Raw genomic sequence first — 26165 nt, 5'->3', positions numbered from 1 at the left:
TCTGTTGCAATGAGTAAAAGAGATGACAACATTATGTCTCATGTAAATTTCTATCAGACCTGCTATGAAAGGGTGGCCCTTCTATGGGTGGTGCATCCACAAGTGTGTGTCATAGATCTTCATTACATCACGGAAAGTTGAGCAAATACAGCTGTTTAAGTAGATGGAAACGGTCCACCAACAACCACACACGTCCACTACACGTCTCTCTCTGTGTGGTATAACATCAGCCTGTTACTGCGCTGTGGCCCAGAGTATAAAATCATTTTTGTGGCCATGTGGTTTATATTTTAGCTTAAATGATACTAGCCTGCTGAGCTAAATCATTGTATTCCTCTCTGGCCTTTCTCCCTCAAGACGGTAGTAAATAAATATTTTCTCACTGTCAGCGCGCATGGGGTCATCAAAGGTGTCAGACGGAGAATCTGCAAGGACTCTGAAGTATTGCTCTTGGTGTTGGTATAAGATTTTTGATGTTTGGACCGGGTCCATGTCAACACAGAGCGGAGTTGGTGGAACTTATAAAGATGCTCTTTCAGGATTGAGTTATTCCAGTTGGTCAGTTGAGTTATTTTTCTTCTTTTATTGTGATTTGGTATCATTTCCAGTGCTGGCTTCGGTTACTCATATCCTGTTCTGTTTGGGGTTGTTTTTCTAGATCGTTTCAAGTTGCAAGATTGTTCTCTTGTTCGTATTCTATTCTATTTCTGTTCATTTTGTCTGGTTTTGTCTTCTCTCTCTACTGTCCCTGTCTTGTTTTCTTCACCATCCCGATGGCCCCGAGGTCCGTCTCCTGTGGCCCCTTGCTTTCCCGTGACCTCTATTAGTCAAAAGTGCTTCAGTGTCCTTGGTGCTCCAGTGGTTTCAGGTACTCCAAGTTCTCCCATGATTCCAAGTGTTCTAGTCTCCTCACGAATCTTCCAGGGCTCTTCTTTTTCTTTGTTCTGTCATTACCAATATTTCTCTGTTACACTCCTACTCTTAGAGGTCTTTGCTTTCTTTCTGTGATTTTTGTTTTCTTGAGTGTCCCCTGATGGTATCCTAGCCAACCCTCACTAGTCCATCCCAGTCCACCCAACTTCTACTCTTATCTCAGGTGGCTGTAGCTCAGTTTTATATGTTGACACCTGAATTATGTGTGTGTGTGTGTGTGTGTGTGTGTGTGTGTGTGTGTGTGTGTGTGTGTGTGTGTGTGTGTGTAATTTATAATATTTTGTCCTGGGTTTAAAAGTGTCTTAAAATATATTTAAAATCTTCATCAGAAATTCAATTGGAAAATAGCATGTAATTGTCAAAAACAGCCCTTCATTGTATTATGAGTCAACATTTTTTTTAGTATCGTGCTTGTGTGCTGTTTTAGTGTGTCTGTGTGTCTGTGTGTGTGTGTGTGTGTGTGTGTGTGTGTGTGTGTGTGTGTGTGTGTGTGTGTGTGTGTATACCTCAACTTTTGACTTTCACATTATTCATGTTTTTTACTTTTTTTGTTCCTATAGCAGACATGATTTCACTGAAAAAATGTACAATTTAATCTGACCGTGACTCGTCGCGAGTCACCGACGTGTTCTACCTGCTGGACACATGGAAATGATGATGATTGGATGATGATTAAAGTCCAGCTGTAAAACCAAGGATGTCACAATTATGACTGCATCTGAGATGGACTTTCCATGTGTGGGTTTGCCTGGGAGAGGCACTCCTACAATTAAAGACGTATAGATCACTTCCTTTTACATCTGGAACCAACTAAGGCCCAGATGATCTTTCTGTTTCACACTGTTCTGCTACTGTCTTCACCTGTGACAGTCACCATCCATCCATCCATCCATCCATCCATCCATCCATCCATCCACCCACCCATCCGTCCATCCATCCACCCATCCACCCATCCACCCATCCATCCATCCATCCACCCATCCATCCATCCATCCATCCATCCATCCACCCATCCATCCATCCATCCATCCATCCATCCATCCATCCATCCATCCACCCATCCATCCATCCATCCATCCATCATCCATCCATCCATCCATCCACCCATCCATCCATCCATCCATCCATCCATCCCCACTCTGTTCTAATCCCAGCTGTAAGAGAATGCTTTAGTCTGTCCCTGTTTACATCAAGTAAGCAGCAGGGATTTTCCCAAATACTCCTCATTCGTGTGGCTTTCAGTTTCATATAGGTTTTTTTTCCAAAATGATTTTCAAATTTAGATTTTTTTGTTGTTTCTGTTAGGTTAGGGCTTTGTGTACTTTTGTTTTGATAGTATAAGTAATGAATCTGAAGCTGTTTGTGATCTCCAACACCTGGTAAACATATGGAAGATATTGTCCATTGTTTCTGTGCCCATATGACCCACGTTTCTGATTTACTGTGGTGACGCGAGTGTGAGGGAGAGCAGAACACCGCTGTGACTCTGCCAAAGGCTTCTCATCGGCCTCCAGGGTTGAAATCAGAACAGCATCTGCATATCTGCTGTGTACGATTGTAATAGTGGAGGCCCAATTTCCCTGGAAGTGCAAGATTCAGAGAACATCTGGACTGGTCAACAAAACAGCCTCTCTCTCTCTCACTATGTGAGGCTTGGCTTTTTTCCCATTCACAGTTCATGTCTTTGTACGTGTGATATTTGACTGGAGCCCTGACCAAACTTTTAGCACATTTACGCATCATTAAGTTCTGAACACAGAAAAATATCGGAATATTTTAAATATAGTCTGTGTCTCTGTCTATCTGGGGGAGGGGACGGTGTGTTGGAGCCCACAAAGTAAGAAAAACACAAAGAAATGTTTGAGACATTTCATTCCTATATCTTTAATGTTGACAATAATGATCATCAGTTAAAGCTAGCTTCACTGTATACTGTAAGGAAAACAGATTTGGCATCAAATGTGATAGTGATTTCATTCAATATGGACTTTTCAGCAACTGGCTGTATCATTGTTTAAAACATTGATTACAATGCTGCAGATCTTCATGCATCAATACGCCCTTTGTTTGTATATTTATTGGAAGCATTAGCTAAAGACAGATTGTTTCCCAATACACTTTTGTGAGAAAAAAAAGAGGGGTGGGGGTAACGCGTGTGGGTGTGAGCCTGGGTGTGAGTCTCCCACATTGAATGGTTGAGGTCTGCGGTGGCGGGCTGCAGAATCCAGAATAAAAGCTGCAGCCCAGCAGTAGTTGCGCTCTGACGGCTGCAGAATGCGCATCTTGGCACTACTCTGCACACTCGCTCTCCTGCTGCAGGAGGTCCAGGCATGGGGCTACAGGAACGGAATATTCCACAATTCTATATGGCTTGGTACGTATTCTGAAGTACTTTCTGCTCATTTACCTGTGTCCTCCTTAGAGTTTATGATGAGATTGGTCTTGTTGGATTCCTCGAAACTTTAACTGGGATGCAAGTTGAAGAAATCCATTTCGCAGGAACGATCAGCTGTCTGTAATACCTGCTGCACTAATGCTAAATTGTAAATGGGAAACAGACTAACTTGGGGAAACAGACTAACATTTTCTTTTGCATGACAAACTGTACCAGTTCCTCACCGCTTACAGGAGGTGTAGACGCAAATCTTCACAAAGTTTCCCGAAGGAAGCTGTTGCGAAAAAGGGGTCTGTCTGTAAACTGAGTACAACAGAGCAGAGATTAAAGTACAGTATATCGTGTAGTGGTTAATGGCTGCGGTGTCGGACTGGAGCCAGCGTGCGTAAAAATACCGAATCGGGATCCATTTGCGGGACTAATTGCGCTCAGATGTCTTGAATCCCCAAGAAAAGTACGTCATTTTCTGTGATTTGCTGTCTTCAGACTTCTGTTCGGCGTTGCTTCTTGGAAATTTGAAAACTGCTGACGATGTTATGATGTTCATATGGGTCAAATATGAAGTATCTTCTCATTTCCATTCCCTCATAAAGAGTAACGTTTTATCTTTCACCACAGGCATCATGAAAATTATTAACCCAATAATTACTTTTTTCTCAATTAAATTTACACCGTTTTCAAAGTAATCATCAACGTATTTTATGGGGACTTAATTCTTCCTTAATTTTGTTGTATATTTATATGCTAATCGAGATTAGGATTACTCTTTTCAGCAGGTCACATGTCACATATATCAGTGCCATTCCAGAACAAAATATTTGATGTTTTTTTGCTCAAGACTTAATTTCTTTGGAGGTCACCACCAGGAATTTTTCCAGCATGAAATTATACTTAACACATTAAACTCTTGGAAAATGACTTGGAAAACTAGCACAATCTTAATGGTGTAAATGACTAATGTAGTAGGCAGGACAGCCGTAGTTGTTTATTAATTCTTAAAGAAGTGCTGAATTATGTGTTAGTCTTATATAAACTAAACCATAAGTTTGTTTGTTTTTACGACTATGCAAAGGCAGTCCTTACATTAGGACCAACAGACTTCCCTTGTCCCAAATAGCATTTTTATAGCCTGGCTGAGTGCTGTATGATACCAGTAAACATGGGAAAATGACTTCATCTCAGGGCTTTCCAGGAGTGAAATGGGTCACAGTCATGTGAAAAGAAAATATATTAAATTTCTCGGACCTTGAGGTTTTTATAAATTTTCAATCACACTTCTCCAGCTGTGCATTGAAATATAAATCCAACAAGCTGTTGACAGTATGTAAACCTCTGTAGACATCCTGTAGATTTTTACGAGGTTAAAGGGTGTGTGACTTTTTGGTTCTCTCCTTTTAAGTCTAATTTCCAATGGATCTTGCATAATTTTGCCTGTGTAAAAGTCCCCCCCCAAAAAAAGAAGGCCATTCAGTGGGTAAGTGACAAAACTGTTGGTCTACATCCAAAATGCTGCAAAACACTAGCACATGTTGCACAATTTGGCCAGGTGACCTGCCTAAAAGGACTTGTTGTTGCCACCAATCTTTACTGAAGGAAGAGGAATACTACAAGAGCAACTGGGAAAAGTGGCCTCCCACAGCACTACTGGGTGTCTAGGTGATTTAGCAAGAGAATAAACATCACCTTGGCAAATCTGCAGGGAAGAATGAAAAGTTAAGCAAAAGCAGGCCCTGACATGGTCCACCCCACCAAACTGAAGATACTATCAGCACTCTGTGTATGCCTAGCATCACCAGCTGCTAATGAAGGACCCACACAGAGCAGGATTGTGTAGCATCTTAGCAGCTATGATAAGTGGGGACATAGCTCATCACATCAGCTGGGTTAGATGTGGTTAACAATGTCACCTCACAGCAACACACATTTGAATGCTCCTGCAGCTTTTCTGCCTGGTGAAATGGCAACTTTAATTCGACCTCAGCCATGGGAGTGTAAATGGTTGTCCAGGGTGTACCAGTGGATGGATGGATGGATGGATGGATGGATGGATGGATGGATGGATGGATGGATGGATGGATGGATGGATGGATGGATGGATGGATGGATGGATGATGGATGGATGGATGATGGATGGATGATGGATGGATGATGGATGGATAGATGGATCAGAGGAAGCAAGCACCAGCTACCAGGCACTGTACTGACTGGAGTCACTACAACAAAGCAAAGTACTCAATGAGATACTGAGATCCAGCTGTACGTAAAGAATAAGCGGCACCAAGATCTAAAAAAAATCTAATCTAATTTAGATGAACTCAGTACACTCAGATGGCACAAAAGAGGCAGGTGTGGAGCAAGCACCCTGGGATCCAACTGGCAAATGGAAATCAGAGAAGGGCCACAAATACCTACAAAGAGTTTGTCAGGTCTAGGAAAGTCAACTGAATGTGTCAGAACAAGATTCATTTGGCAAAAAGAACTACCGGTACACCCTGCAGGTTATCAGATACCCAAGAGATAGAAGCCACTGCACCTATTCAAGCACAAAACAATGAGTGATCCTCAGGCCTTTTAAGGATTTATTACTTTTTAAATGTTGAATTAAAATACTTATAATTGCTTTCAAGAAATCACAAAATTACTTTAATTATGACAGAAGTTTCAACATAATTTTCATATTTTGTGTATACAGTAGTCAATTTCTTTAGCTTCACTAACGGTTTGCGCATGGTGTCTTTTTTCCGTTGTCTCTCTGTGTTAACAGAACAAGCAGCTGGAGTTTATCACCGGGAATCACGTAAAGGAAGATACCAGCTGACGTATAATGAGGCCAAAGCTGTCTGCAAATACGAGGGAGGGAAGCTGGCCACCTATAAACAGCTGGAGGCAGCTCGTCAAATAGGTCTCCAACTCACACACACCCATATCTGAAGCTGACTCCATGCCAGTAGAGAACAAAGCATACTGAAACATAATTCACCGCTGTTTTCCTTAATTATTTGCATTTCTTTTAAGCCTGTCCACATGATGCTAATTTATTAGAGGTCTTCACGACTGTATCACTGGCTGATTTATACCTGTTCCGCCGTGTCTTAGTATGTTCCTTTGCTCAGTGGAATTCCTCTGACATGTACGAACAGAGAATCAAAGGGTAAAGTTCACCCTCTGCTGAGTGAGACCGTTCCAGGCTTTAAACAGCCTCAGGAGCGTTGAATTGTTCACATCATACTGATTGAAAAATGTCGCCGGAGATTGAATCCAGCAACGCTCTCTGATGTTTGGGTCCAGCCTCGGCGGTGGGGGTCTCAGCTATCTGGCAGTAATCAACTTTGGAGGTCGCTTTTTTTTCACCTTCAAGGCAACCATCTGCAGACGAACAGCACAACAAATAGAAGGCTCAGCCAGTCTCATCTGATGTTTTATTGGTTTTAGTTTATAAAATATTAGGCTATAAAAAAGTCTGGTTCCTGTGAGATTATTCAAAAGTGATTTTGAAATAAACATTTTTTTAAACCATAGAGTTGATTTTTTTCCCCAAATTAATTCATTCCAGTGCTTTTCAAAGGCCGCCCTGACTTTTATTCAAACCGTAGAACATATTTATTTAACAATAAACAATGTCTTTTCTGCTCATGTGCAGGTTTCCATGTCTGTGCAGCCGGATGGTTCAGTTCAGGACGTGTGGGTTACCCTATTGTCAAAGCAGGGGCCAACTGCGGGTTTGGCAAGGTCGGCATCGTCGACTATGGATACCGGCTGAACAAAAGTGAGAAATGGGACGTGTACTGCTACAACCCAGACAGTAAGTACTTACAGAAGACTTTTTACCTTCCCTCTAGTAGTAGCAGGAATTCCTGCCCCAGACCTGGATCAGAGGAAGAGATTTGACAGACCATAATAATAATAAAGGAATTGGAGCAGTGGATTGATGAGAGCTAAGAATAACACATACCCTTATTCTAAAATAAATTGTAAAGAAGGAAGCACTAACCAACCGGCCTGAGTCAAACATACAGCAAAGCCCAGTTTGTAATAGTGAATGAGGAGGAAACAAAAGCCAAATCCAGTATGATAATGTTTGACCTAAGTTCTGCTGTCGTCCAGCCGTGAAGACACGAACACAAGGATCATCTCTTTCAGAATCAGCATCAGTCTCTTGTTTACATTCTTGTACCACTGTTGGCCACATTCCTTTGTTGTGTTGATGTCGCTAATGATGGTGTTGATGGGGGGTTACAGAGCCGAGGCCAGTCTTCTGTCCTCCACATCATCGTTACCTCTGGTTCAGGTGAAGTAGGAGGCAAAGTGAATATCATTGTGCATAACAGTGAATGTGCAGATATGTCCCAAAAATATGGCCGCTTGCAGGTTCACAGATAATAATGTGACACACTGATGGCGACAATAAACATGCTTTTCTTTTACAAGCAAAGCAAAAAAAAATCCCCCCCAAAGTGAGACATCATCACAAGACAGTCTGTGGTTTACAGAGAAAATAAATGTTTCTGTTGGGATCAGCCAAGCAAAAGGGTTTAAAACACCGTCAATTCTAAGGGATGATGCCACTCTCCTCGCTTCCTCTTAGATGTGAGGCATCGGAACTGTTTTTCCTGGTTCCTGATTCTTACCTTACTTTGTATCTCGGTGTAAACCCTTTATTAATATTCAACAGTGTGTGTGCGTGTGTGTGTTTCTGTGTGTGCGCGCGTGTGTGAGTGTGTGTGTGTCAGAATGTCACGGATGACTCCGATCATCATTTCTGCATCTTTTAGAAAAAGAGTGTGGCGGAGTGCTGACTGACCAGCAGAGGGTTATTCAGTCTCCTGGATTCCCTGAGGAGTATCAGGATGAGCAGATCTGCTACTGGCACATACGTGTGCGATTAGGCCAAAAGATCCACCTGCACTTCCAGGACTTTGACGTGGAGGACGACACAGCATGTCTGGCCGATTACCTGGAGGTCTACGACAGCTACGATGACGTCTCGGGCTTCGCCGGCAGGTGAGAATCATTGATCAGTCAATCGGAAATGTGGTCCTAACTGGAAACTTAACTGTGTGTATTATTGGATCTAAATACAGAGGAACCTTCTCTGTTCAGTCAAAAACATGACCATGAAAAGAGAAAATCATTTCGGATTCAGGATGGGCACACAAGCATAAATTAGCACTGTAATCGGCAAATCACACAACCAGGTCAAGGGCGATGAATCTCCTTTTAAATCATCATACAGTTGTATGATGCTCTCGCAGGGATCTATTTTACTGGCCTCAGCTCCACTGTACAACAAACCGATTTCATACATAATCTTACATGTGAAACTGGGGGATACTGGGTTCTTTTATCACAGTAAAAACACTTTTTGTATTTGGAAAAAGTGTCATAAATACTCTTTTTAAAAAAAGCTGCCAGGATTTCCGTATTCTGTCGTTTGGGTGTATGACAATTTTGACCAATTTGTTTTCTGAAAAGGGTCATGACACCTTTTAGTTACAAACTGATTCATTTTGAGCCTCAACAAAGTTGAGTTACCGGTATTCTAAATGAATAGTTGGTGCCAGGATTTACTTGCAAAAGAAAGTAAAAGTGAATGACATGAGCTCGCTGTGTATACAGGAAAAATGACATCATCAGTGAAAGTCATAGCAACCGTTGCCTGCAAACCCTGCATGTTTTTTAAATATGTATTGTTGAGGCTTTCTCAAAAGTTTAGACTATGTTATTTTATTTAAAAGTATTTTGAAAGCACTGTGACAGACAGCCATATTTTTAGTAAAGCACAGAACAATGTAGCAATCCATGATTTCAGGTTCTACAAGCTCCAAACCCGAAGACTTGAATTTGTGAGAGTATCTAAAGAATAAAGGATGTGACATTTGGTGCCCTGGAAGATATTTCTGGATAAAGCACTCTGGTGACAATTGTGATAAAAACTCAATAACCACCTCTTAATCTGCAGATTCTGTGGTGATGGTTTACCTGATGACATCATCAGCACAGGTGAGAAGTTAGAATTTTGGAGTGGGATTGTTGGTTCTTTGACTGTTGCTCACTGACCTTTCTGATTCTTTCCAGGAAATGTGATGACTCTGAAATTCCTCTCTGATTCCTCAGTGACAGCTGGAGGTTTCAAGCTAAAATATACAGCTGTAAATTCAAAGGGTGTCACAAAATACCACTGAAGAATCGTTTGATTCGATACGCTGACATATTCCTGCATTAGTTAGCATGTTTACTGTATTCTCTAATGTGATTAAGGTCATTTTTAAGGAGCTACATAACTCTACCCTTTGTAATAGTTAGATATTGCTCTTTACAAAAATAAAGAAAACAAATGAATCTGGCTTTGTGCTTCTCGTATGTATGTACATGAACTAGAGAAGATTTCTTGATTTTCTATTTTTGTGTCCACCACCTAAAATAGTACATTAAAAATTATAGAAACAATTCATGATTTTTAAATGATGACTACTTCACTGGTGTCTGCAGCTTATTGTTAAGTAAAATAAAATAATCTAAAGCTACGTAATGTGCATTTCCATCTTAAATTCAGTAACAATTGAGCAACTGGTCAAAGATAAGAGAAGAAAATAACAATTGAAAATTATATTTGATCAGCTCATCCAGGACCATTGAAACATTCATGCACAAATATTCTTCACATAGTTCTTCGGAGGCCGGACTGAGGCAGGATTAAATACTTTAAAATGCAGCATAATAAACAACACAGAAAAACAACACGCTGCAGCATTACAGCCATAGGTAGAAACACGCACACACACACACACACACACACACACAAAATATTATTTTTGATTGCAATTAAAATGTAGGTGGATAATCAGAAACAACTTCCTGTTGGTCTCAAACTTTAAAACACGTCCTCTGAAGTAGTTGTGCCTGTTTTGAACATGAAATTGTTATTTTATACGGGCTAACCTAAAAACACTGTCAAGTCAGTGTTTATATTTTGAACACTGAATCTATTGAAAAGTATGTAGGTAAAGGAATGTGGCCCTTTGATTTGACTGGTCACTGTCACCAACCTTTGCAGCAAAAACTAAAATGAATGTTTGCAGTAAGTATTGATGACTGTTGGGTTCTGATGTGTGAGATTATAAATCCTTTCTTGTGCACAGAACAGCTTCAACTGTGTTGGTGTCCTGGCTTGAACTGCTCCTTTTACAACATTTAAATTGGATCATAGTTAGGACTTTGAAATTTCCAAACCATTAACTTATTTGATACAAGCACGTGAATTGGGTTTCATGCTGCATGATCCAAGATTCCTAGAATTCATTGTTCCATCAATGATGCAGCTGTACTGGTGCAGAGCCCACAATACCTTCTCCACCATTTTTAATGCATAAAACATTTTGGGTTGTTTTTGTTTTCTTACTCCAAGCAAAACACTGTGCAAACATTGCTAAATTATAAATGAAATGTATATTTTCTGTCTGTTCTGCTAGCGAGTTATTTAATTTATGAAATTATTGTTACTTTTTTAAAAGGATATACATCAAATGTATGAAAACGTATGTCTGTGTGTTCTGTCATTGACTATTAAAATATGGTTGCGATGTTCAATATTTCTGGGTCTAATAAAGATTTTAAAGGCGTTATAAGAATATTTCCTTATAGGTAAAGGGGGCGGGGCGTGGGTTGACGTCCCGGGGTCAAAGGTACTTTTGGACGTCGGCGTGCGTGTTTGGCGCCAGCAAATTCGCGGGGCGGCAGCGTCACTCAGCAAAGCACAACAGGACCAGGAATCTGAAACATTGGCCCCGAAAACAGAAGTCAAAAGTTGAACACAGCGCTTAGCGACGCGGGCGGAAGGCGTATATTCCGATTCGGGCGGTGTGTTTGTGTCACCGCCGATGTTCCGTCTTTTCCCAGAAGTGCTTCGTTGGGTGCTGCGTGTGTTGCCACTCGAACGACTGTAAGTGTCTCCCGTTTGGGGTCAGTACCTCGCAGTCGTTGTGGCCGTGTAGTTAGTTTCGAACAGTTCGGCGGTGTCCGTGGTGTTATTTGCTTCCTTCCACAGTTAAACAGCCTACGGTCGCTGCTCGCCTCATAATGCTAATGATGAGGCTAACAGGCTATCTGCTCTTCACCCGCACGAGGTTATCTAGTGCGTCTAAAAGTTGCTAAAATAACGACGTGTGCATGTTTGCACGGTGATTTCACTTGGCTCATTTAGGCCAGAACGCTAGCAAACTTGTTTTAGAACTTCTTCCACGTCGCTGGTGTAAACAGTGAGCCTAATTTTGTGTTTACAGTGGCAGCTACTGCTAGCGTGAACGATCCTCTTCTCATCCTGCAGCTCCGGGTAAAGTGAAGGCTGAAGACATTTGGACAGGAATCACTCTGAGGTTCGACCACACAACTGCTTTAATTAAGCTTATAGATGCTTTTCTCTCTGTTGTTATTGCTGAGGGCAAATGCTGAACACCGCGGGGGCCTTATTCTGCCCAAGATATTTGGCTTTAAACTAAATTTATCTTCCGATCAGCTTAGAAATTAGCGTTTGACAATTGTCGCTAAAGACCTTGTTAGAATTTTTATCTTACCCATCTAGAGAATGGGTAGTTTATGCACATCTATCAGCATAACTAAACCACGTATCTCCATCTTGTCTTCATGTCTCTTGATCGTTGTATTTAATGTGATCTGAGGCTTTCTCTGACCCTGGTTGTGAATACACTGCAAGATTATTATGGTTTACAGTGAATCTAAAATTGCTGCCAGAATGAGCTCTTGGTTACCAACAGGTTGTGCCTCTTTAAAGACGACCAGGTGGTGAGTGATGATGGCGATGGCGGGACCACCTGGCAGCTGCAGCTTCCTCCCACTGCTGGAGCCTCTGGAGGACAGCACCGCTGGACATGCTGAGCAGATAGATGCATACCTCACAATTGCCAAGTATGTTCCTACAGTTACACACCAGACGGTTGCCATGTGAATTACAACCCCTGTCATTTCTGTCTAATTTTACTGTTACCAAATGTTGCTGAAAAACAAATGATTTTTTTTTTTTTTTTAACTAGTCGACTTGGTGGAGAGGAAGCCCGTCAATTCCTTCCTGCAGTTGAACAGCATTTTTCACGTTTGGGTAAAGTCACTTTGGTGAGTTTTTACGTATTTTGGATTATTTAATCACTGTTATCACAATTCCTTTCTAATCAAATGATGGTTCTCATTGTTTTTTGCTATTTCCAGGCTCATATTTCCAGTCCTAATGCAGAACTAAACCAAGCTGCTCTTCAAGCTTTGGGGTTCTGTGTCTATCATTCACATGTTGTCTCAGGAGTGCCCGGTATGTTTATTTACATTTGGCCTCATTTTGCACACGATCATCTTGCATAATTTAACCATGTATGAAATTTGGTAACATAATGCAATTTTTTTTGTTTTTCTCATTTAGAAAAGTTTGCATTGGAAATATTATCAGCACTTTGTTCTCTGGCGATGAAGTCATCAGACAAGAACAGTTGCACTAGAGCATTATGGGTAATCTCCAAGCAGAGTTTTCCTGCCGATGTAATTGCCAAGAAAGTGAGTAAGGAACTAAAAACTGAACTGAGGAAGATGAAGAGTCAGAAATGTTGATCTGCTGCTGTTATGTTGATTCAGGTGCCGTCCATACTGGACACATTGGACAGTGTGTGGAACAGAGAGGATGTCAAGTCTGTTGTCATGGAGCACGAAGCTCTGAATGTTATCATGAGGTAAAACAGTCGACGTTAAAGACTCTTCAAGGAAATCGCTCACACACACCTTTGGTAAAAGATAAATGACACCCTCGTTGTAATGAGTTTCCAAATAATGAATTTCTGACAATTGAATTTCTTAATATACACAAATGATGGCAAATACTGATAATGAGATAATCAGTATTTGCAGGTAGAGTCTTTAAAGTATCTTAATGATGTTGGCAGAACTAATCTGAGACTTCTAGTCATGACGTGTGAATGTTAACCCTTCAAGCATCCAGGGGAGAAATTATTATTCATTATTCAAATAAAGATGCAGTTTAAATGTCTTTTTGGTGTGTTTGGCCTGGGACACTCAGTGTTATATTGGCAAATCAGGAAGGCAACCCTGGAGCTGTGAACACAGCAATAATGCAGTAAGGTTTGTTTTCTTAGGCTATTGGAGCAAGTACCGGCTGAGATGGGTGGTGCTGCGGTGCGGTGGGTGAAGTTTGTCGTCCCTTTGGTGGTCCACTCGGCTTCTAAAGTTCGTCTACGAGCCGCAGCAACCATGGAACTGGGCATGCCGCTTCTCCTGGAAAAACAGACAGAGGTGGCGGCTGTAATTGAACCCATGATGTCATCAGTGAGTTGTTTTTTGTTGTTTTTTTATGTTGGAGATCAATGTCAGCTTGTAGCTAAACACGGAACACTTCTATACAGGCCGTTTCTGTTCATTTTGATTTGAGCACTTTTAAAGCTGTTGACACAAAATAGTCTAAGGTAAACTGATTTGTTTTCACAGAAACTGATTCCAGAGCTGCAGAAACTTTTCATGACCAAGAATGAGACAAATGTTTTGAAGCTTTGGCCTTTATTTGTAAAACTACTTGGGAAGGTAAGGAAACTTCTGTTTTAATTAAGTATTGGATTAAAGTATATGCTTCCAACTCCGGTCACTGCTGATACACAATGAATATAAATGATTATTTTTTCTTGTGTAAAGGTGAATAATGACATGAGTGTTGTCTGTTTACCACGCAGCTGCTGCATAAAGGAGGCCCCTTCATTAACTCGCTACTACATCTGGAGGAACTTGGGTTCCGCAGCTCTTCTCCTACCATCAAGAAGATCGCCTTCATTGCTTGGAAGAGCCTCATAGACAACTTTGCTCTCAATCCAGGTGGGATTTTTGTGACACGCTGTTGTGATGATTTTGTTCAAATTGGCTTTTTTTTTGTTTTCTTCCAATGAAGACATTCTGTGCAGCAGCAAACGGATGAAACTCCTGATGCAGCCCCTCGCATCCATACATGTCAGGACAGAGGCTCTGATGCTCACTAAAGTGGAGGTCTGGTGGTACCTGGTGGTCCAATTGGGCCCCAATCTGTCATCCTTCTTCGACCAGGTGAGAAATGTAACTTGTTAAATTCAACATTCCGGCTCCCCTAGCTTCTTTTAATCATAGTTTTGGTTAATATTGTCCGCCAATGCTTTCAAATTAAATTACATTTCACAAAAGCTGCAAGCAGGGGGTTGCATTTAGGATTCTTTTGTTTCCCCTCAGGTTGCTGTTCCTCTGCTCCAGTGTACTATCAGATCTGACTCGTCCGCAGTCCCAGGAACACCTTCTAGACCTACTGGTCAAAATGGAGCCATCACACCTGGTAAAGCCCTGACCTCCATCCAGTTGCACAGAATTACATAACGGTCATAACATAATGCCATTCTGTCATTATGTATATATTAATTAGTTATTCTTCGTTTTCTTCCCACTGCAGGTACTCCAGGCTTCAGCAGCTCTGCCAATACATCCAGAATGAGTCTAAACTCCTCTGTCCAGATTACCCCGACTTTTCCCAAAATCCAGCTTTTGGGTCTCGAGATGTTGCTGCATTATTTCCTCGGACCAGAAGTTACTGCCACAGCAGCCAAGAGCAAGCTCATCCTGAGTCTTGGTAATAGTCTGAACCCCACACCATCATGCAAATGTTCATTATTACATTTCCTGAGCTCCCTGTCAATCTTTACCCATTTTTAACCAAATGACATTTAAACACAAGGGTTTAAAACAAAGAAAAAGATGTCCTGAAAATGTACCTAGTAGAGGAATGTTGGTAAAGTTGGTAAAGATGAAAGCTTACACTTTACCTAGGTTGGGTTTCTAGAAGCTTTGCGAAATTACAAAGTTGTTCCTAATATTGGCGATATTGACTCATTCAGAGCCTTTGAAGCACCCTCTGCTCTCCAGTGCTGGTTCCTTCAGCAAGCATGCTGCAGTGCTCATCTCCAACATCAATGATGGATTCATCAACGTTGGCAATGAGGCTCCAGGTAACGATGAGCTCTGCAAATCTGTTAATCTTGGTGAAGCTCGGTTAGATAAATTCTTGACTCATTGTATCGATATCCACTTAAAAGAGTAGAATTTAAATATTGTGGTTCTGGAGAGCGCTACAAGAATTAGACATAAAAGTTACGTTAGGGATTGAAATATCAGGGCACTTCAGCTGCCTGAGGAGGCTGTTTTCAATAACTTAAGTTTGTCTTTGTTCCTTAGAGTCTCTTTTGACCGTTCTATGGACGACTCTTGTTCACTTTGTCAACTCGACTATAGAGTCTGGTAAGTCTGTCACGTATTCTTGACTGGTGTGAATGTGAAGACTAGATATGAATTAGAATGTGTCTGGTGAGTTAAGGGGAAAAGGAAAATCAAAATTTCAACCAGAGCAACAGGCAATGATTTTTCATCATTATTCCCATGTTGTCCAACACAGCTGTATTCCAGACCATCAGGTCAGGGCCATAGTAAGTGTGTGATAACAGTTTCTGTAGTGACTGGTCATGTTATAGTAAATTGTGAATGTCATTGTGGCTGCTGCTCTGCTGGGTGGTACCTGAGAGCTTTGGTTTCCACCTTGTAGCTCCACATAGAGTATTTCTATTGAGTCTGGTCTATATGAATTAGGAGGAAGATAAGTGAGACCTCATCTCCTCCTCTTGCCCACTCAATACCAGCATCATCAGTTTAAGTCTGAGGGTTCAGATCTGCTGGTTCTGGACTGCTGTGATGTGACGAAAGACTGAGGGGATTTGTCCCCAATGATGATCCACCTTCTTCTCAAAACCCTTTATTTAAATGTTTTATTCAATATGTTGGTATTTGCCATTATTTTCATTTGTTTTCTCTCTCCTGCTACCAGGTGGCAGCAAAAAAGATCGCCATGGCTCTGAGGTTCTAACACTTATGCTTCAGGCTCTACAGAGCATCGTCACCTCCAACGCTCTACCAGCAGACAGAGTTCTGGTAAATCCAAAACTTCCCTTGAGCTACACTCATCACTTATCTCCTAGACAAACAAGATATCTTATTTTCTATGTTAACAGTGCTTTGAGATTACCAGATGACCGATTGTCCTCTTTTTGGTTATCTTTTAGATTTTGTTTGAAACTACAGTGAAAGGTGTTACACAGCGTGTACTCGGCTCTGCCTCCTATCAAGTGGGAAAGATGGATGTGTTAAATGTGAGCGATTCTACAGCTGCGCACATTCTGGGCTCGACGATTCCGAAATTTATGAGAATTTTTCTTATCATCGGCAGGGAACTCCAGCTTTGTTCCTCATTCTTTTGCTCTGTAACAGCAACATGATTGGAGCCTATGTGGAGGATGAGAGGTAGGTAGTTCAGAGTGGCCCGTCATGATGCTTCTGCTGACGCATTTTATTGCAGCACATTGGAGTGAGTGAAATTGGGCATCTGATTCACATGCATTTATTACGGTACCAAATTTAATCACATTGAGCTGGAATAATGCCTGAATTTTAACAGCCCGATTTATTACTGTGTGCATACATAGTTGTTCATATGACTGTTACATTTACCGTTTTGTTTTCATGGCACGGGCAGATTTTTCCAGTGCCTTCACACGCTGGTGAGCTGTGGATTGTCGGGTCCCACGTCCCCTTTGGCCTTCGCAGGAGCAGCACTGGGGGCCATCGGCCAGAGCGCTGCATCTTTGCAGAACAAGGAGCAACTGTGGAGGATGTGGAGTACAGTAGTCAACCCCCTTACAGACACAATCACCCAGGTCGGAAAGTGCTACACCTGCCCCATTATTGTTGAAACAGGGTTAAGAGGTTCTGTGATGAGATCTTTAGAGGCAGCTGTGAAGCCCAAAATAAATACAAAGTCTTGCAAATTCATTCTGTCACGTTACAGTCAAATGAAGTGAACCAAGGGGATGCACTGGAGCACAACTTCAGCGCCATACACGCAGCCCTGATGTTTCCTCTTACACACCTACTAGGAGCAGCACTTCCTCAGGTCTGTTTGCTCTACTGTGGCTTTTTAATTACCATTTGATTTGGCTTTTCTAATCGCTTTGAACAAACAAAAGATAAAACATTGATATCTCGTATGTGTACAACAGCAGCACAGTAGTCAAAGCATCACTTGCTAATAGAATTTCATTCCCTTTCATTTAAAATTCATTTATTTATAGACATAAACATTTAATAGTTCTTAATGTATAAAACACCATTGCTCATTGTGGCCAGTCCTGGCTGCCAACTCCTTATGGTCTCTTGCTAGCTATCACAACTATTGGCCATGTAGTATTAACATGGCAGGAAATTAAGACCTTTACAGTCAATTCAACACTGAAAATACAAGGAAACACACCAAGGTTGTGTTTCACCCAATTATTGTTTGCATGTTTCTTAACTTCTATTGTTTGTATTTTTTATCAACCACTAGATGTTTTTCTTTTATTTCAACAATAGTTTCCTTCCCTTTCCATTCCCTCTATTTCTCTAATTCTGTTTGTTTAGGCAACCCAGAAGGCTATGCTCTCCTCATGGTCGAAGCTCTACAAAGTTTTTGCCTGCTGTTCAGCCTTGGTGGCCACAGCAGAAGAGAACATCTGCTGTGAGGAACTCTGTACAAAGATGAGCACTGTGATAGACAAAGAGGCTTTATTGGTAAGTATGAGGGCAGAAACTTAGTTTGTTTTCAGAAGCTTCCTCCATTTATCTTCTGCCATACATGGAAATTGTTCTTACCTGAAAGAAAATCAATTTTAGACTTGATGTGAATTCACCACTGATTGTGAGCAAGGGTGTAATGGATGACACCAACTCTAAGCACTCGTATGAATGCATCAGGAGTAATGTGCATAATGAGTTCAAGAACTGATCACTACCACATCTGGTCGTTTAAATAAATCCCAAATGAATAGAATTTCAATCCTTAAATTTTTTGGCAGTTTTAGCAGGAACAAGAAAGCATTTTTCACTTCTTTTGACTGATCTTCCTAAAATGATTTGTGCTGTCTGTTCCTCCAGGTTCCTTCAACACTGAACAGTATCAGCAGTATTCTGCAGGTCATGGTAGAGTGTGTGGACTTTTCACCTTACTCTCCTCAGTTTCAGCAAAAGCTTAAGTGTAAGAGAATTTCAAATTTCATTCATATTCGGTGCATTAACGATAGAGGTTTGACTGTCCTCTGCTCACAATCAAGCTCCTCACACTCCGGTGAATTGGATGAAAAAGAAAAACAAGGTCCTGGGGAATCTCTCCACCTTCCAGACTCTGCTGGTCCAGTGTCTCCAGGTTTATCTGGAAGACACCGTGACTTCTTCTGATGCCACAGGAATGGCTCTCGTCTCCATCTTGTCTGTCCTTTTTACAAACCTTGCTCTTGCCAATATTGTGAAGGAGCTCCTGACATCACTGACCCACCCTCTCACCCAGTTGTATAAACACGCAGCCAGCGAGACACCCAGTTTTACATCACAACTTCTGGGAAAGGTCGGTTCTCATCGACGTGAACAATGCATCTTTTCTCTTAAAATGATGCAATCATTTCCCAATATGCCTCCTGCAGTTGGAAAAGCTTCTGGGGGACGTTCTGGGCTGCCTGCAGACGAGGACTGCGGTGGCCTACGATGATGAACTGCTGGCTCTGCTCTCTCCTCTGCTGTCTGTGCTTTTTCTACACAAGTCCAAGCACCTCCGCTCCTCTGTCACTTGCTTTTGGAATTCCACCTTCGCAAACTCAGTCAGCCTCAAATACCCTGATGAGATCAGGTAAAAAGTCAAATTCTGTTCTCTGGTCATTTGTGTTGATTGCCTCATGACAAACGTTCAAAATTCAAGCCCCTTAATATTTTTCCTCTTATTCCTTCTAGAGATATTGTTTGGACATATAAAATGTGTCTTTTTAATTGCACAGGAATCCTGGAAGTTATGTATAAGTTTAGTAGCTCTGAACATTATTTTATTATACTAATGATAGGTAAAGTCCAATGAAATTATTTTAGGATCTATAAAGAGAAAGGGAGATGAGACCTAAGAGCCACATTTCAATGGCGAACCAACCTTTTGCTTCTTTCCTGAATACAGTTCAAGGTTTATTTTTCTTTAAACGGATGACTATTGGAAGTTTTGCTTTTATTCTGCATGAAAACATTGCTGCACACACCAGCACATGTTCAAGGAGTGTTTGCACGAATCTCTGAAAACAATAAATTCTTGGAAGGAAATGGGGACAGCGGTGCACAAAACTTGGATACGAAGGATTGTAACTCAACAATGTTAGCTGTGGTTCCAGCAGTGTGAAAATTCCCTGTGTTCCACGCAGGCCGGTCCTCAGCCAAGTGAAGCAGAAGACCCCAATCATTCTCCCTGGATTTGAGGCTGTTGATGTTCCCGATGAGCTCAGTGGCCAGTCCCTGGTGAGTTGTATTTACATGCCATTCATTGAGTTTTCTGTTTTTATTGTTGTCATTGATCCCTGGTTTTACTGGTGTGATCAGAGTGAAAATTCCCAGCTGGAGACCAAGCTCAGTGGGTTACCCGTTTCCTCTGTGGGAAAGAGAGAGTCCGTGCTGGGAAGGGCTGCTGAGTTAAATGATGAGAAAAAAGCAAAGTCTGTTTCTGTAAGTCGAGTAATGCATGTATTTTCCTGTTTACTTTGCCATTTTATGAGTTTATGATTGCGACAGTGCTATTTATACTGTGCAATTGTGTGCAGATAGGGTGTTTTTCATATTGGTGTTTACATGGGAAATATTTACCAGTGCTTTGTTGTTTTTAAAGATTAAAAGAGAACCGTCTATAATTCAGTCCATAAACTGTGACACAAATTCAGTATTGTGTTAATAATAATCAGAATGATTTATTTATTTTAAATTTTTTAAATGATTGAAATTTTAGCTTCTTCTGCATAATAATCTCCTTTATAATTGGTATTTTCTTTATCAGACCAAACTGGATTTTGGTTCACCAAAGACTCCACGCAGGCAGGTTTTGGAGGAAGAGGCATCCATTGATTTTGTTTTCATTCCTCCGGAGACAAAGGAGCGAGTTCTAACGGAGCACCAGAAGGAGGTGAAAAGGACAAAAAGGTCAGATTCCTGAGATCTCTGCTAAATCTCTACATCCTTTGTGTTTAAGTCCGTGTGGAGCTTATAGAGTTTTGATCGCAGGGTCGACATCCCAGCAATGTACAACAACCTTGATGCTTCTCTGGATACAACAGCCTTTACGCAGTATACACAGAGCCAAGAAGATTCTCTGTAAGTTCTTGTCTGAATTTCTGCCCTTATTCAAACAAAGCATTCCTATCACAGACAATTTCATCCACAGAGACAAGCTACAGCCTGAACAACCTGAGAAAGGCCATGAAGCAGCTCCTGACGAGGTAAGAAAAGAACCCTCAAATCCGTATTTTAGCTCATTTATGTCACGTTCAGAGGCCAAATGGTCATAACTGACAGATTTGACTGTAATTGTGCCTATACCGGTGTATTATTTGTCTGTTTCCTTTAGGCTCCTAAGGAAAATGTGGAAATTGCACCAACCCCTAAAGAGACTGGCAATGTTTCCAATCTGAAGGCTGGAAAAACCATTCAAGAGGACAGCGTGCATGAAGACAAGGTCGCTGAGTCAGCAGCTGTTTCCCAAAAAGATGACGCTAAAGTAGACGGCAGCTCAGAAGCCGTGGAGGAGGAGTCCAAAGAAGACACGAGTCCTAACATCTCTGGCTCCTCAGATATGGTGTCGGGAACGCCCCAAAAATCAATCAGTCGCCGCCAGTCCTTTATCACACTTGAAAAATATCCGGATGGAAAGCCCTCCAGCCCAGATGTCACATCCACCTTCACAGGTCCCCACACCAAGAGCACCGGTAGCCAAAAACGCAGAAAGACAAACAGGTCTAATTCTCCCATGGATTCCCAGGAATTGACTGAAGCCGAGTCTCAGGATTTCCTGTCTGCAGGGAAGGTGAATTCGCAGTGTGCTGTCAGTCAGACCCCTGAGTCCCCTCTGAGGCCAAAAGGATCTCTGACAAAATTTGAGCCAGTGAGGCTAACTGAGAGAGTGCCCAGGGATCCAGCAGAGGAAGATGATGTCATTCCAGATACTCAGACTGGCGCCGAGGGAGATCAGACCACTACCGTCGCCAAAGTACAGTCAACTTGCCAAGAAGAGACATCTCAACCAAATCTGGATGATTCACAATCCGCCTGGTCCAAAATTTCTTCGAGTGAACCGAGACGCTCTGGACGCAACAGGATGTCACCTCTGCTGCCTGGACAGGACCCTGATGAACGGGACACTAAATACCAATATTTAAATCAAAAACGCGGCGATAGCCAGAAGAGTGATTCTCAAAATTCCGATTCATCTCAAAGTGGACCAAAAACAAGAAGTAAACAAGCTGCAGAGGAGGAGAGTAGTAAACACAGGCTCCGTAGTAGGTCCCAGAGAGAGCAGACGAGCTCGAGCCAAACCCCTTCTCAGGGCAGAGCAAGGAAGAAGATCAAGCTGTACAGTAATTCTGAAGAGTTTCTGCTGAAAAATGAGAAGCCAGAATCTAGAAGACGAAGCAGAGATTCCAGCCAAACGGCCTCGCAGTCCAACAAGGAAAGCCAATCACAAGGTCGGCGGAGCAAAGGCTCGCTGGGGACCAAGGAAGAGGGAGAAATTAAAAAAGAGGTTTTGGAAAACAGTCAAGACTCAAGCCAAGCTATCGTACTTGGGCCGGTCAGTAAAAAAGGACCAACGGATAATGAAACATCCATGGAAGACTCTTGGACAGCAGAGTCTCCAGTGGACTGCAGACAGGATTCTCAGAACTTTACTGCTTCTCCATCTAACGACAAGTCCGTCCTCAATGATACCAATGAAGAATTTATTCAAGAGGACGCTCAATCAAACCAAAGCAGTAAAAAGTTGGAGGCAACCGCGTCTGACAAAAGTGAGAGCAAGGGTTTTATAGACGGACAAAACACGTCCAGTTCTCAGGTAACACCTCCAGCTGTGGGGGGCAAAGAAACTGCAGGAGTCCGGACCAGGAGGAGTAAGGCGGGGGCAGGTTCTTCATCAACCCCAGAGAGTTCTCAGTCACAAGGTCTTGAAGAATCAACAGAGTTATCCCAGGGGAGGAGCCGATATTCAAGACGCAGATCTTCTCAAGCTCTCGCCGCCAGTATTGTGCCTTCAGAGTCAGAAACCACAGAGCCCACTGAAAACATCCCCGTGCCCAAAAAGAGGGGAAGGAAACCCCGAGCATCTTTACAAAGTCCCCTCACTGGTAAAAGTCCTCAAACTGAAAGAAAAGATGTTGGTGATCGTGAGCCACTTAAAGCTGAACATGAAAGAATAGACGCTTCACTGGAAACCCCAGAGTTGCTCCAGGAGGACCACAGCAGTAACGAAACGTCTCAAACTGAGTTGAAGGCAGATGCTTATGGAGGGAAGAGGAGCACAGAAGAGGTGTCCCTTCAGGAGGAAAAGCAGATCCCAAACATTGATCATGTTTCCCATGAAACTGTCACCACGGAGCTCCAGTCTTCTGAAAAGTGTGAATCCACTGGGAAGAACGTTGAACAAGCTCCAACGAGCTCTTTGGATGAGACGAGTGCAGCACCTGAGCCCGTTGATGGTGATGAGGACCAACACAAGTCACCTGATCAAGCTCACCCAGTGGATCCAGATGAGGCCTGTCACGCTACAACTTTAGTAGAAAACCAGGTGGATGAGACTGAGGACGAGCGGCACACGCATGAAATCCAGCCTGCAGAGGCCAGCGACGAGACCACATCTTTACAGAAGACTGAAGAACAGCACATGATCCAGACCCAGGAGCACAAGGATGAAGAGCGAACCATCAGTGAGAGTAGTGCAGATGTGTCTGTGTTCTGTCCTCCAGAAATCCCTGAATCAGCCATCAGAGATGCTGCCCATGACTCCCCGTCAAAGCTGAGGGACCTGGAGGCTTTGATGGGGCCAGATGTAAACCACAGCCCCAGCAGCCATGTCCGAGGAACCTGGTCTCCTTCAGCATCCCCCTCCAACAGTATTCTTAAAAAAAGCCAGAAACGGCCACTGGAGGACGAGATTCCCTCACCTCTGGTCAAAGTAAGTCAGAAATCCCACGTAGGGCTGGATCGTTGATACCGATGCTCCATTTAGTGGTTGATTCCGTCCTATTTCTTAAACTGGTCTTGAAGGGTGGAGCAGACTCATTCATCCAGTTTGACCTCATTTAGTCTGCGTGTTTATGTCTCTGTCCTTGTCCAGTCCAGGCGCGTGTCTTTCGCTGATCCCATCCAGCAGCAGGAGACTGCAGATGACATCGACCGCCGCAGCCCTTGCATCAGAACCAGCTCTCCCAGGAAACCCAGAAACGCCTCCAGCTCTCAGCCAAAGGTGCAGCTGGTCCAAAAGTCTAAGCAAATCATTGGTTTTTTGCTGTGCTCTAACATTTATTGTTCTTTTTCGATCTAGTATGTCACAACACCAACTAAGGGCCTGTTGGTCCTCATTCCCAGGAATCTGCATAGTCCCGGCTACAAGAGCTCCAAAAAGTGTCTGGTATGAAGCCAAATCCAAACCAACTTTTCCCCTTTTGCAGTGTCTGTAGGGCTCCGTCTGGGCAGGATTCTTACTGGCTGGACTCTGATCACGATGAGAGAATGTCCTTTCCAGCTGCTCACATCCAAATTGTCTGTTCACGCGCATAAGATGTATCAAAAATGACTTGAAATGTTAGGGGATTTATCTGAAATGTAACGTGAAGAGAAGTGTTCAAATGCAAGTAAAAAGGCAACATTAATGGGAGTTTATGCCTCATTGGGCACATTTATTTATTTTACAGTGTTTCTCACCTCACATATTCCCTCGTGGGGGTTTGCAACACTTCCGAGTGTCTACCTGAACGTCAAAATATGCTGTTTACGCTGTTTCAGATTTCTGAAATGAGTCAGGAGCCTCGGCCCGTCTCCAGAGACTGCGTCTACCCTGCCCTTGTGGGCTGCTCTGCTCCTGTGGAGGCTGTGCTCTCTCAGATCTCCTCCAACATGTGGTGCGTGAAGAAACACGGTTTGACTCCAATCAGCAGTTCTAGCATATAACTTTCGCTTTTCCGCACAGGTCTCGTGGTTTCGGGCAGCTCGTCCGAGCTCGGAACATCAAGACGGTCGGTGACCTCAGCGCCCTCACTGCCACGGAAATCAAGACCCTTCCCATCCGCTCGCCAAAGATCTCCAATGTCAAAAAGGCCCTCAAGAACTACGAACAGCAGGTAGGACGGTGGCACGAATTCGCCGCACCAGTGCAGTAAATCTCAAAGTGGCCATTTTCACATTTGGATGAATCATTTCTAGCGTAAAGGGCGAGGCAGCGATGAGTTAAAGAGCTTTGATGAGACAGAGAAGATGACCTCCGACCCAGACGCCAGCACTCCTCCACACCAGGATGAGGAGAATAAAGTCCCTGGAGACACACTAGGTCCGTGCACATTCAAACGTTGCTCTGAAAGTTGCATTTTCTGACGCATTATTTGATGTTTAAGCCCTTACTCACACTCGCACTCCTCTTCATGAGTTTTTCACTAGAAATATTAAATCAGTTGGAGGAGGACGTGTCCAACTATCTTTTCTGCAATGATTCATTGTTTTGGTGTTGTTGACTGGCCAGTATTAAAGGAGGAGGGTTGCTTTCTCTACGATGACGTAAACACCTTTGTTGACAGCGACGGAGCTGGTGGATGAGCCTCTCCCTGCGGACTGGACCATGGAAGCAGACGCTTCTGGCAATGGAAAAGGGACAGTGGAGACTTCATCCACGGAGCCAGGACCCGATGGACGCTCGCACCCGGAGGGTCTTCTTCCAGAACTGGAAAGCCTCGCTGGCAGGATGGAGTCAGAACTGCGATACTGCTCATCCGAGCAACTCGTTCAGATCCACGAGCGGTTGGGAAACATGATGAAGCATGTGGTGGTGGAGCTTCAGAGCCGCCTCTACCAGACGCAGGGGGAACCTGGAAAATGAGGCTTCAAAAATACCTCTTTAGCAGTCCTTTTTTTTTTTTGACCCAGCTAAATTTGTGTAGTGTTTTTATGTTTTTAACTCAGAATGCCATTACCTTTTTAATAGTTTTAATAAATACTAGATGCACTTTTCCTCCATTTTTAAATTGAGTTTGTTGAAAACATGTTCAAGAAAGAATCCGTCTGTACTATCACGCCACTGTTCAGCTCTGTCGGGGATTAGACCAGTCATAATCCTACGTTGCTTCTTTGTCTGATTTTCAGGACTGCAAAAACTGATGTTTTCCAGAAAACAAACTGGCTTGGGATCCTGTCTGTATATTTCTCCTGCCCCTTTGTATGTCTAAATATTTCACAATCCGCCTGTAAATCTTGTAGAATTTCCTGGATTGTTTGGTTTTAATGTTTTATCACATTTTGAAACAATTTGGATGATATTAGAATACATGTGATTTTTTTTTTTTTTATGTACTTTAATAAAAGATGTGACTGCATCTATAAACATGTCTTGGATCCCATTTCAAAGCTACTAAAGGCTGTTTTACCCTTAACTAATAACCAACAATGGAAGCATTTTGCACGTTTACAACACAAAACATTAAAAAGTAACACAAAGAACATATAAAATTAAGAGCATGAAAAGTCTCCATATACTATTCCTCAACTGAATAAGAGCTCTAGGGGGGCCAGTTATGCTTTATGGGCCCACAGCAGAAAAACTATAATCTGTAAATTAATCGGTATCCCATCAACAATGATGTGAGAGTTTAGAGGGTTTTATCAACGTAAAACTCAATTATTACAG

At 42.4% G+C, this 26165-nt stretch overlaps 2 protein-coding genes across 5 annotated transcripts; both read left to right on the top strand.

Moving 5' to 3' along the window:
- The first annotated feature begins 3146 nt into the window (after positions 1 to 3146).
- tnfaip6 (tumor necrosis factor, alpha-induced protein 6) lies at positions 3147 to 9672 on the top strand. Its single transcript, XM_057043038.1, has 6 exons — positions 3147 to 3307; positions 6093 to 6230; positions 6969 to 7130; positions 8101 to 8329; positions 9288 to 9328; positions 9404 to 9672. Exons 1-6 carry the CDS (start codon positions 3208 to 3210, stop codon positions 9508 to 9510), a joined length of 777 nt encoding a protein of 258 aa, XP_056899018.1. The 5' UTR covers positions 3147 to 3207; the 3' UTR covers positions 9511 to 9672.
- A 1339-nt stretch (positions 9673 to 11011) lies between these two features.
- rif1 (replication timing regulatory factor 1) lies at positions 11012 to 25862 on the top strand. 4 transcript variants are annotated; one of them, XM_057042451.1, is made up of 36 exons: positions 11012 to 11267; positions 11608 to 11700; positions 12117 to 12250; positions 12376 to 12454; positions 12548 to 12644; positions 12753 to 12883; positions 12962 to 13056; positions 13477 to 13666; positions 13826 to 13918; positions 14065 to 14203; positions 14277 to 14428; positions 14588 to 14687; positions 14802 to 14978; positions 15244 to 15354; positions 15581 to 15643; positions 16224 to 16327; positions 16459 to 16545; positions 16623 to 16696; positions 16929 to 17109; positions 17241 to 17345; positions 17852 to 18001; positions 18365 to 18464; positions 18541 to 18830; positions 18907 to 19109; positions 19663 to 19756; positions 19838 to 19960; positions 20286 to 20428; positions 20510 to 20599; positions 20670 to 20724; positions 20853 to 23447; positions 23610 to 23738; positions 23817 to 23903; positions 24278 to 24393; positions 24462 to 24612; positions 24695 to 24818; positions 25063 to 25862. In XM_057042451.1, the coding sequence occupies exons 3-36, from the start codon at positions 12135 to 12137 to the stop codon at positions 25359 to 25361; spliced, it is 6843 nt and encodes a 2280-aa protein (XP_056898431.1). In that variant the 5' UTR covers positions 11012 to 11267; positions 11608 to 11700; positions 12117 to 12134; the 3' UTR covers positions 25362 to 25862. The 4 variants fall into 4 exon arrangements, with proteins under 4 accessions (XP_056898431.1, XP_056898345.1, XP_056898591.1 ...); XM_057042365.1 differs by having other exon boundaries at positions 12100 to 12250; XM_057042611.1 differs by having other exon boundaries at positions 11025 to 11267; positions 11652 to 11700.
- Positions 25863 to 26165: the final 303 nt, after the last annotated feature.

Source organism: Takifugu flavidus, chromosome 1 (assembly GCF_003711565.1).
Source record: "Takifugu flavidus isolate HTHZ2018 chromosome 1, ASM371156v2, whole genome shotgun sequence".
Lineage (NCBI taxonomy): Eukaryota > Metazoa > Chordata > Actinopteri > Tetraodontiformes > Tetraodontidae > Takifugu > Takifugu flavidus.
This window is presented reverse-complemented; position numbering and strand designations above follow the sequence as displayed.

Coding starts and splice junctions, on each gene's coding strand:
- rif1 (XM_057042451.1), top strand. CDS start 12,135: ATGATGGCGATGGCGGGACCACCTGGCAGCTGCAGCTTCCTCCCACTG. Junction 13,057..13,476: donor GCTCTGAATGTTATCATGAG/GTAAAACAGTCG, acceptor TTGTTTTCTTAG/GCTATTGGAGCAAGTACCGG. Junction 17,346..17,851: donor TAGGAGCAGCACTTCCTCAG/GTCTGTTTGCTC, acceptor CTGTTTGTTTAG/GCAACCCAGAAGGCTATGCT.
- tnfaip6 (XM_057043038.1), top strand. CDS start 3,208: ATGCGCATCTTGGCACTACTCTGCACACTCGCTCTCCTGCTGCAGGAG. Junction 3,308..6,092: donor CCACAATTCTATATGGCTTG/GTACGTATTCTG, acceptor CTGTGTTAACAG/AACAAGCAGCTGGAGTTTAT. Junction 7,131..8,100: donor GTACTGCTACAACCCAGACA/GTAAGTACTTAC, acceptor TGCATCTTTTAG/AAAAAGAGTGTGGCGGAGTG.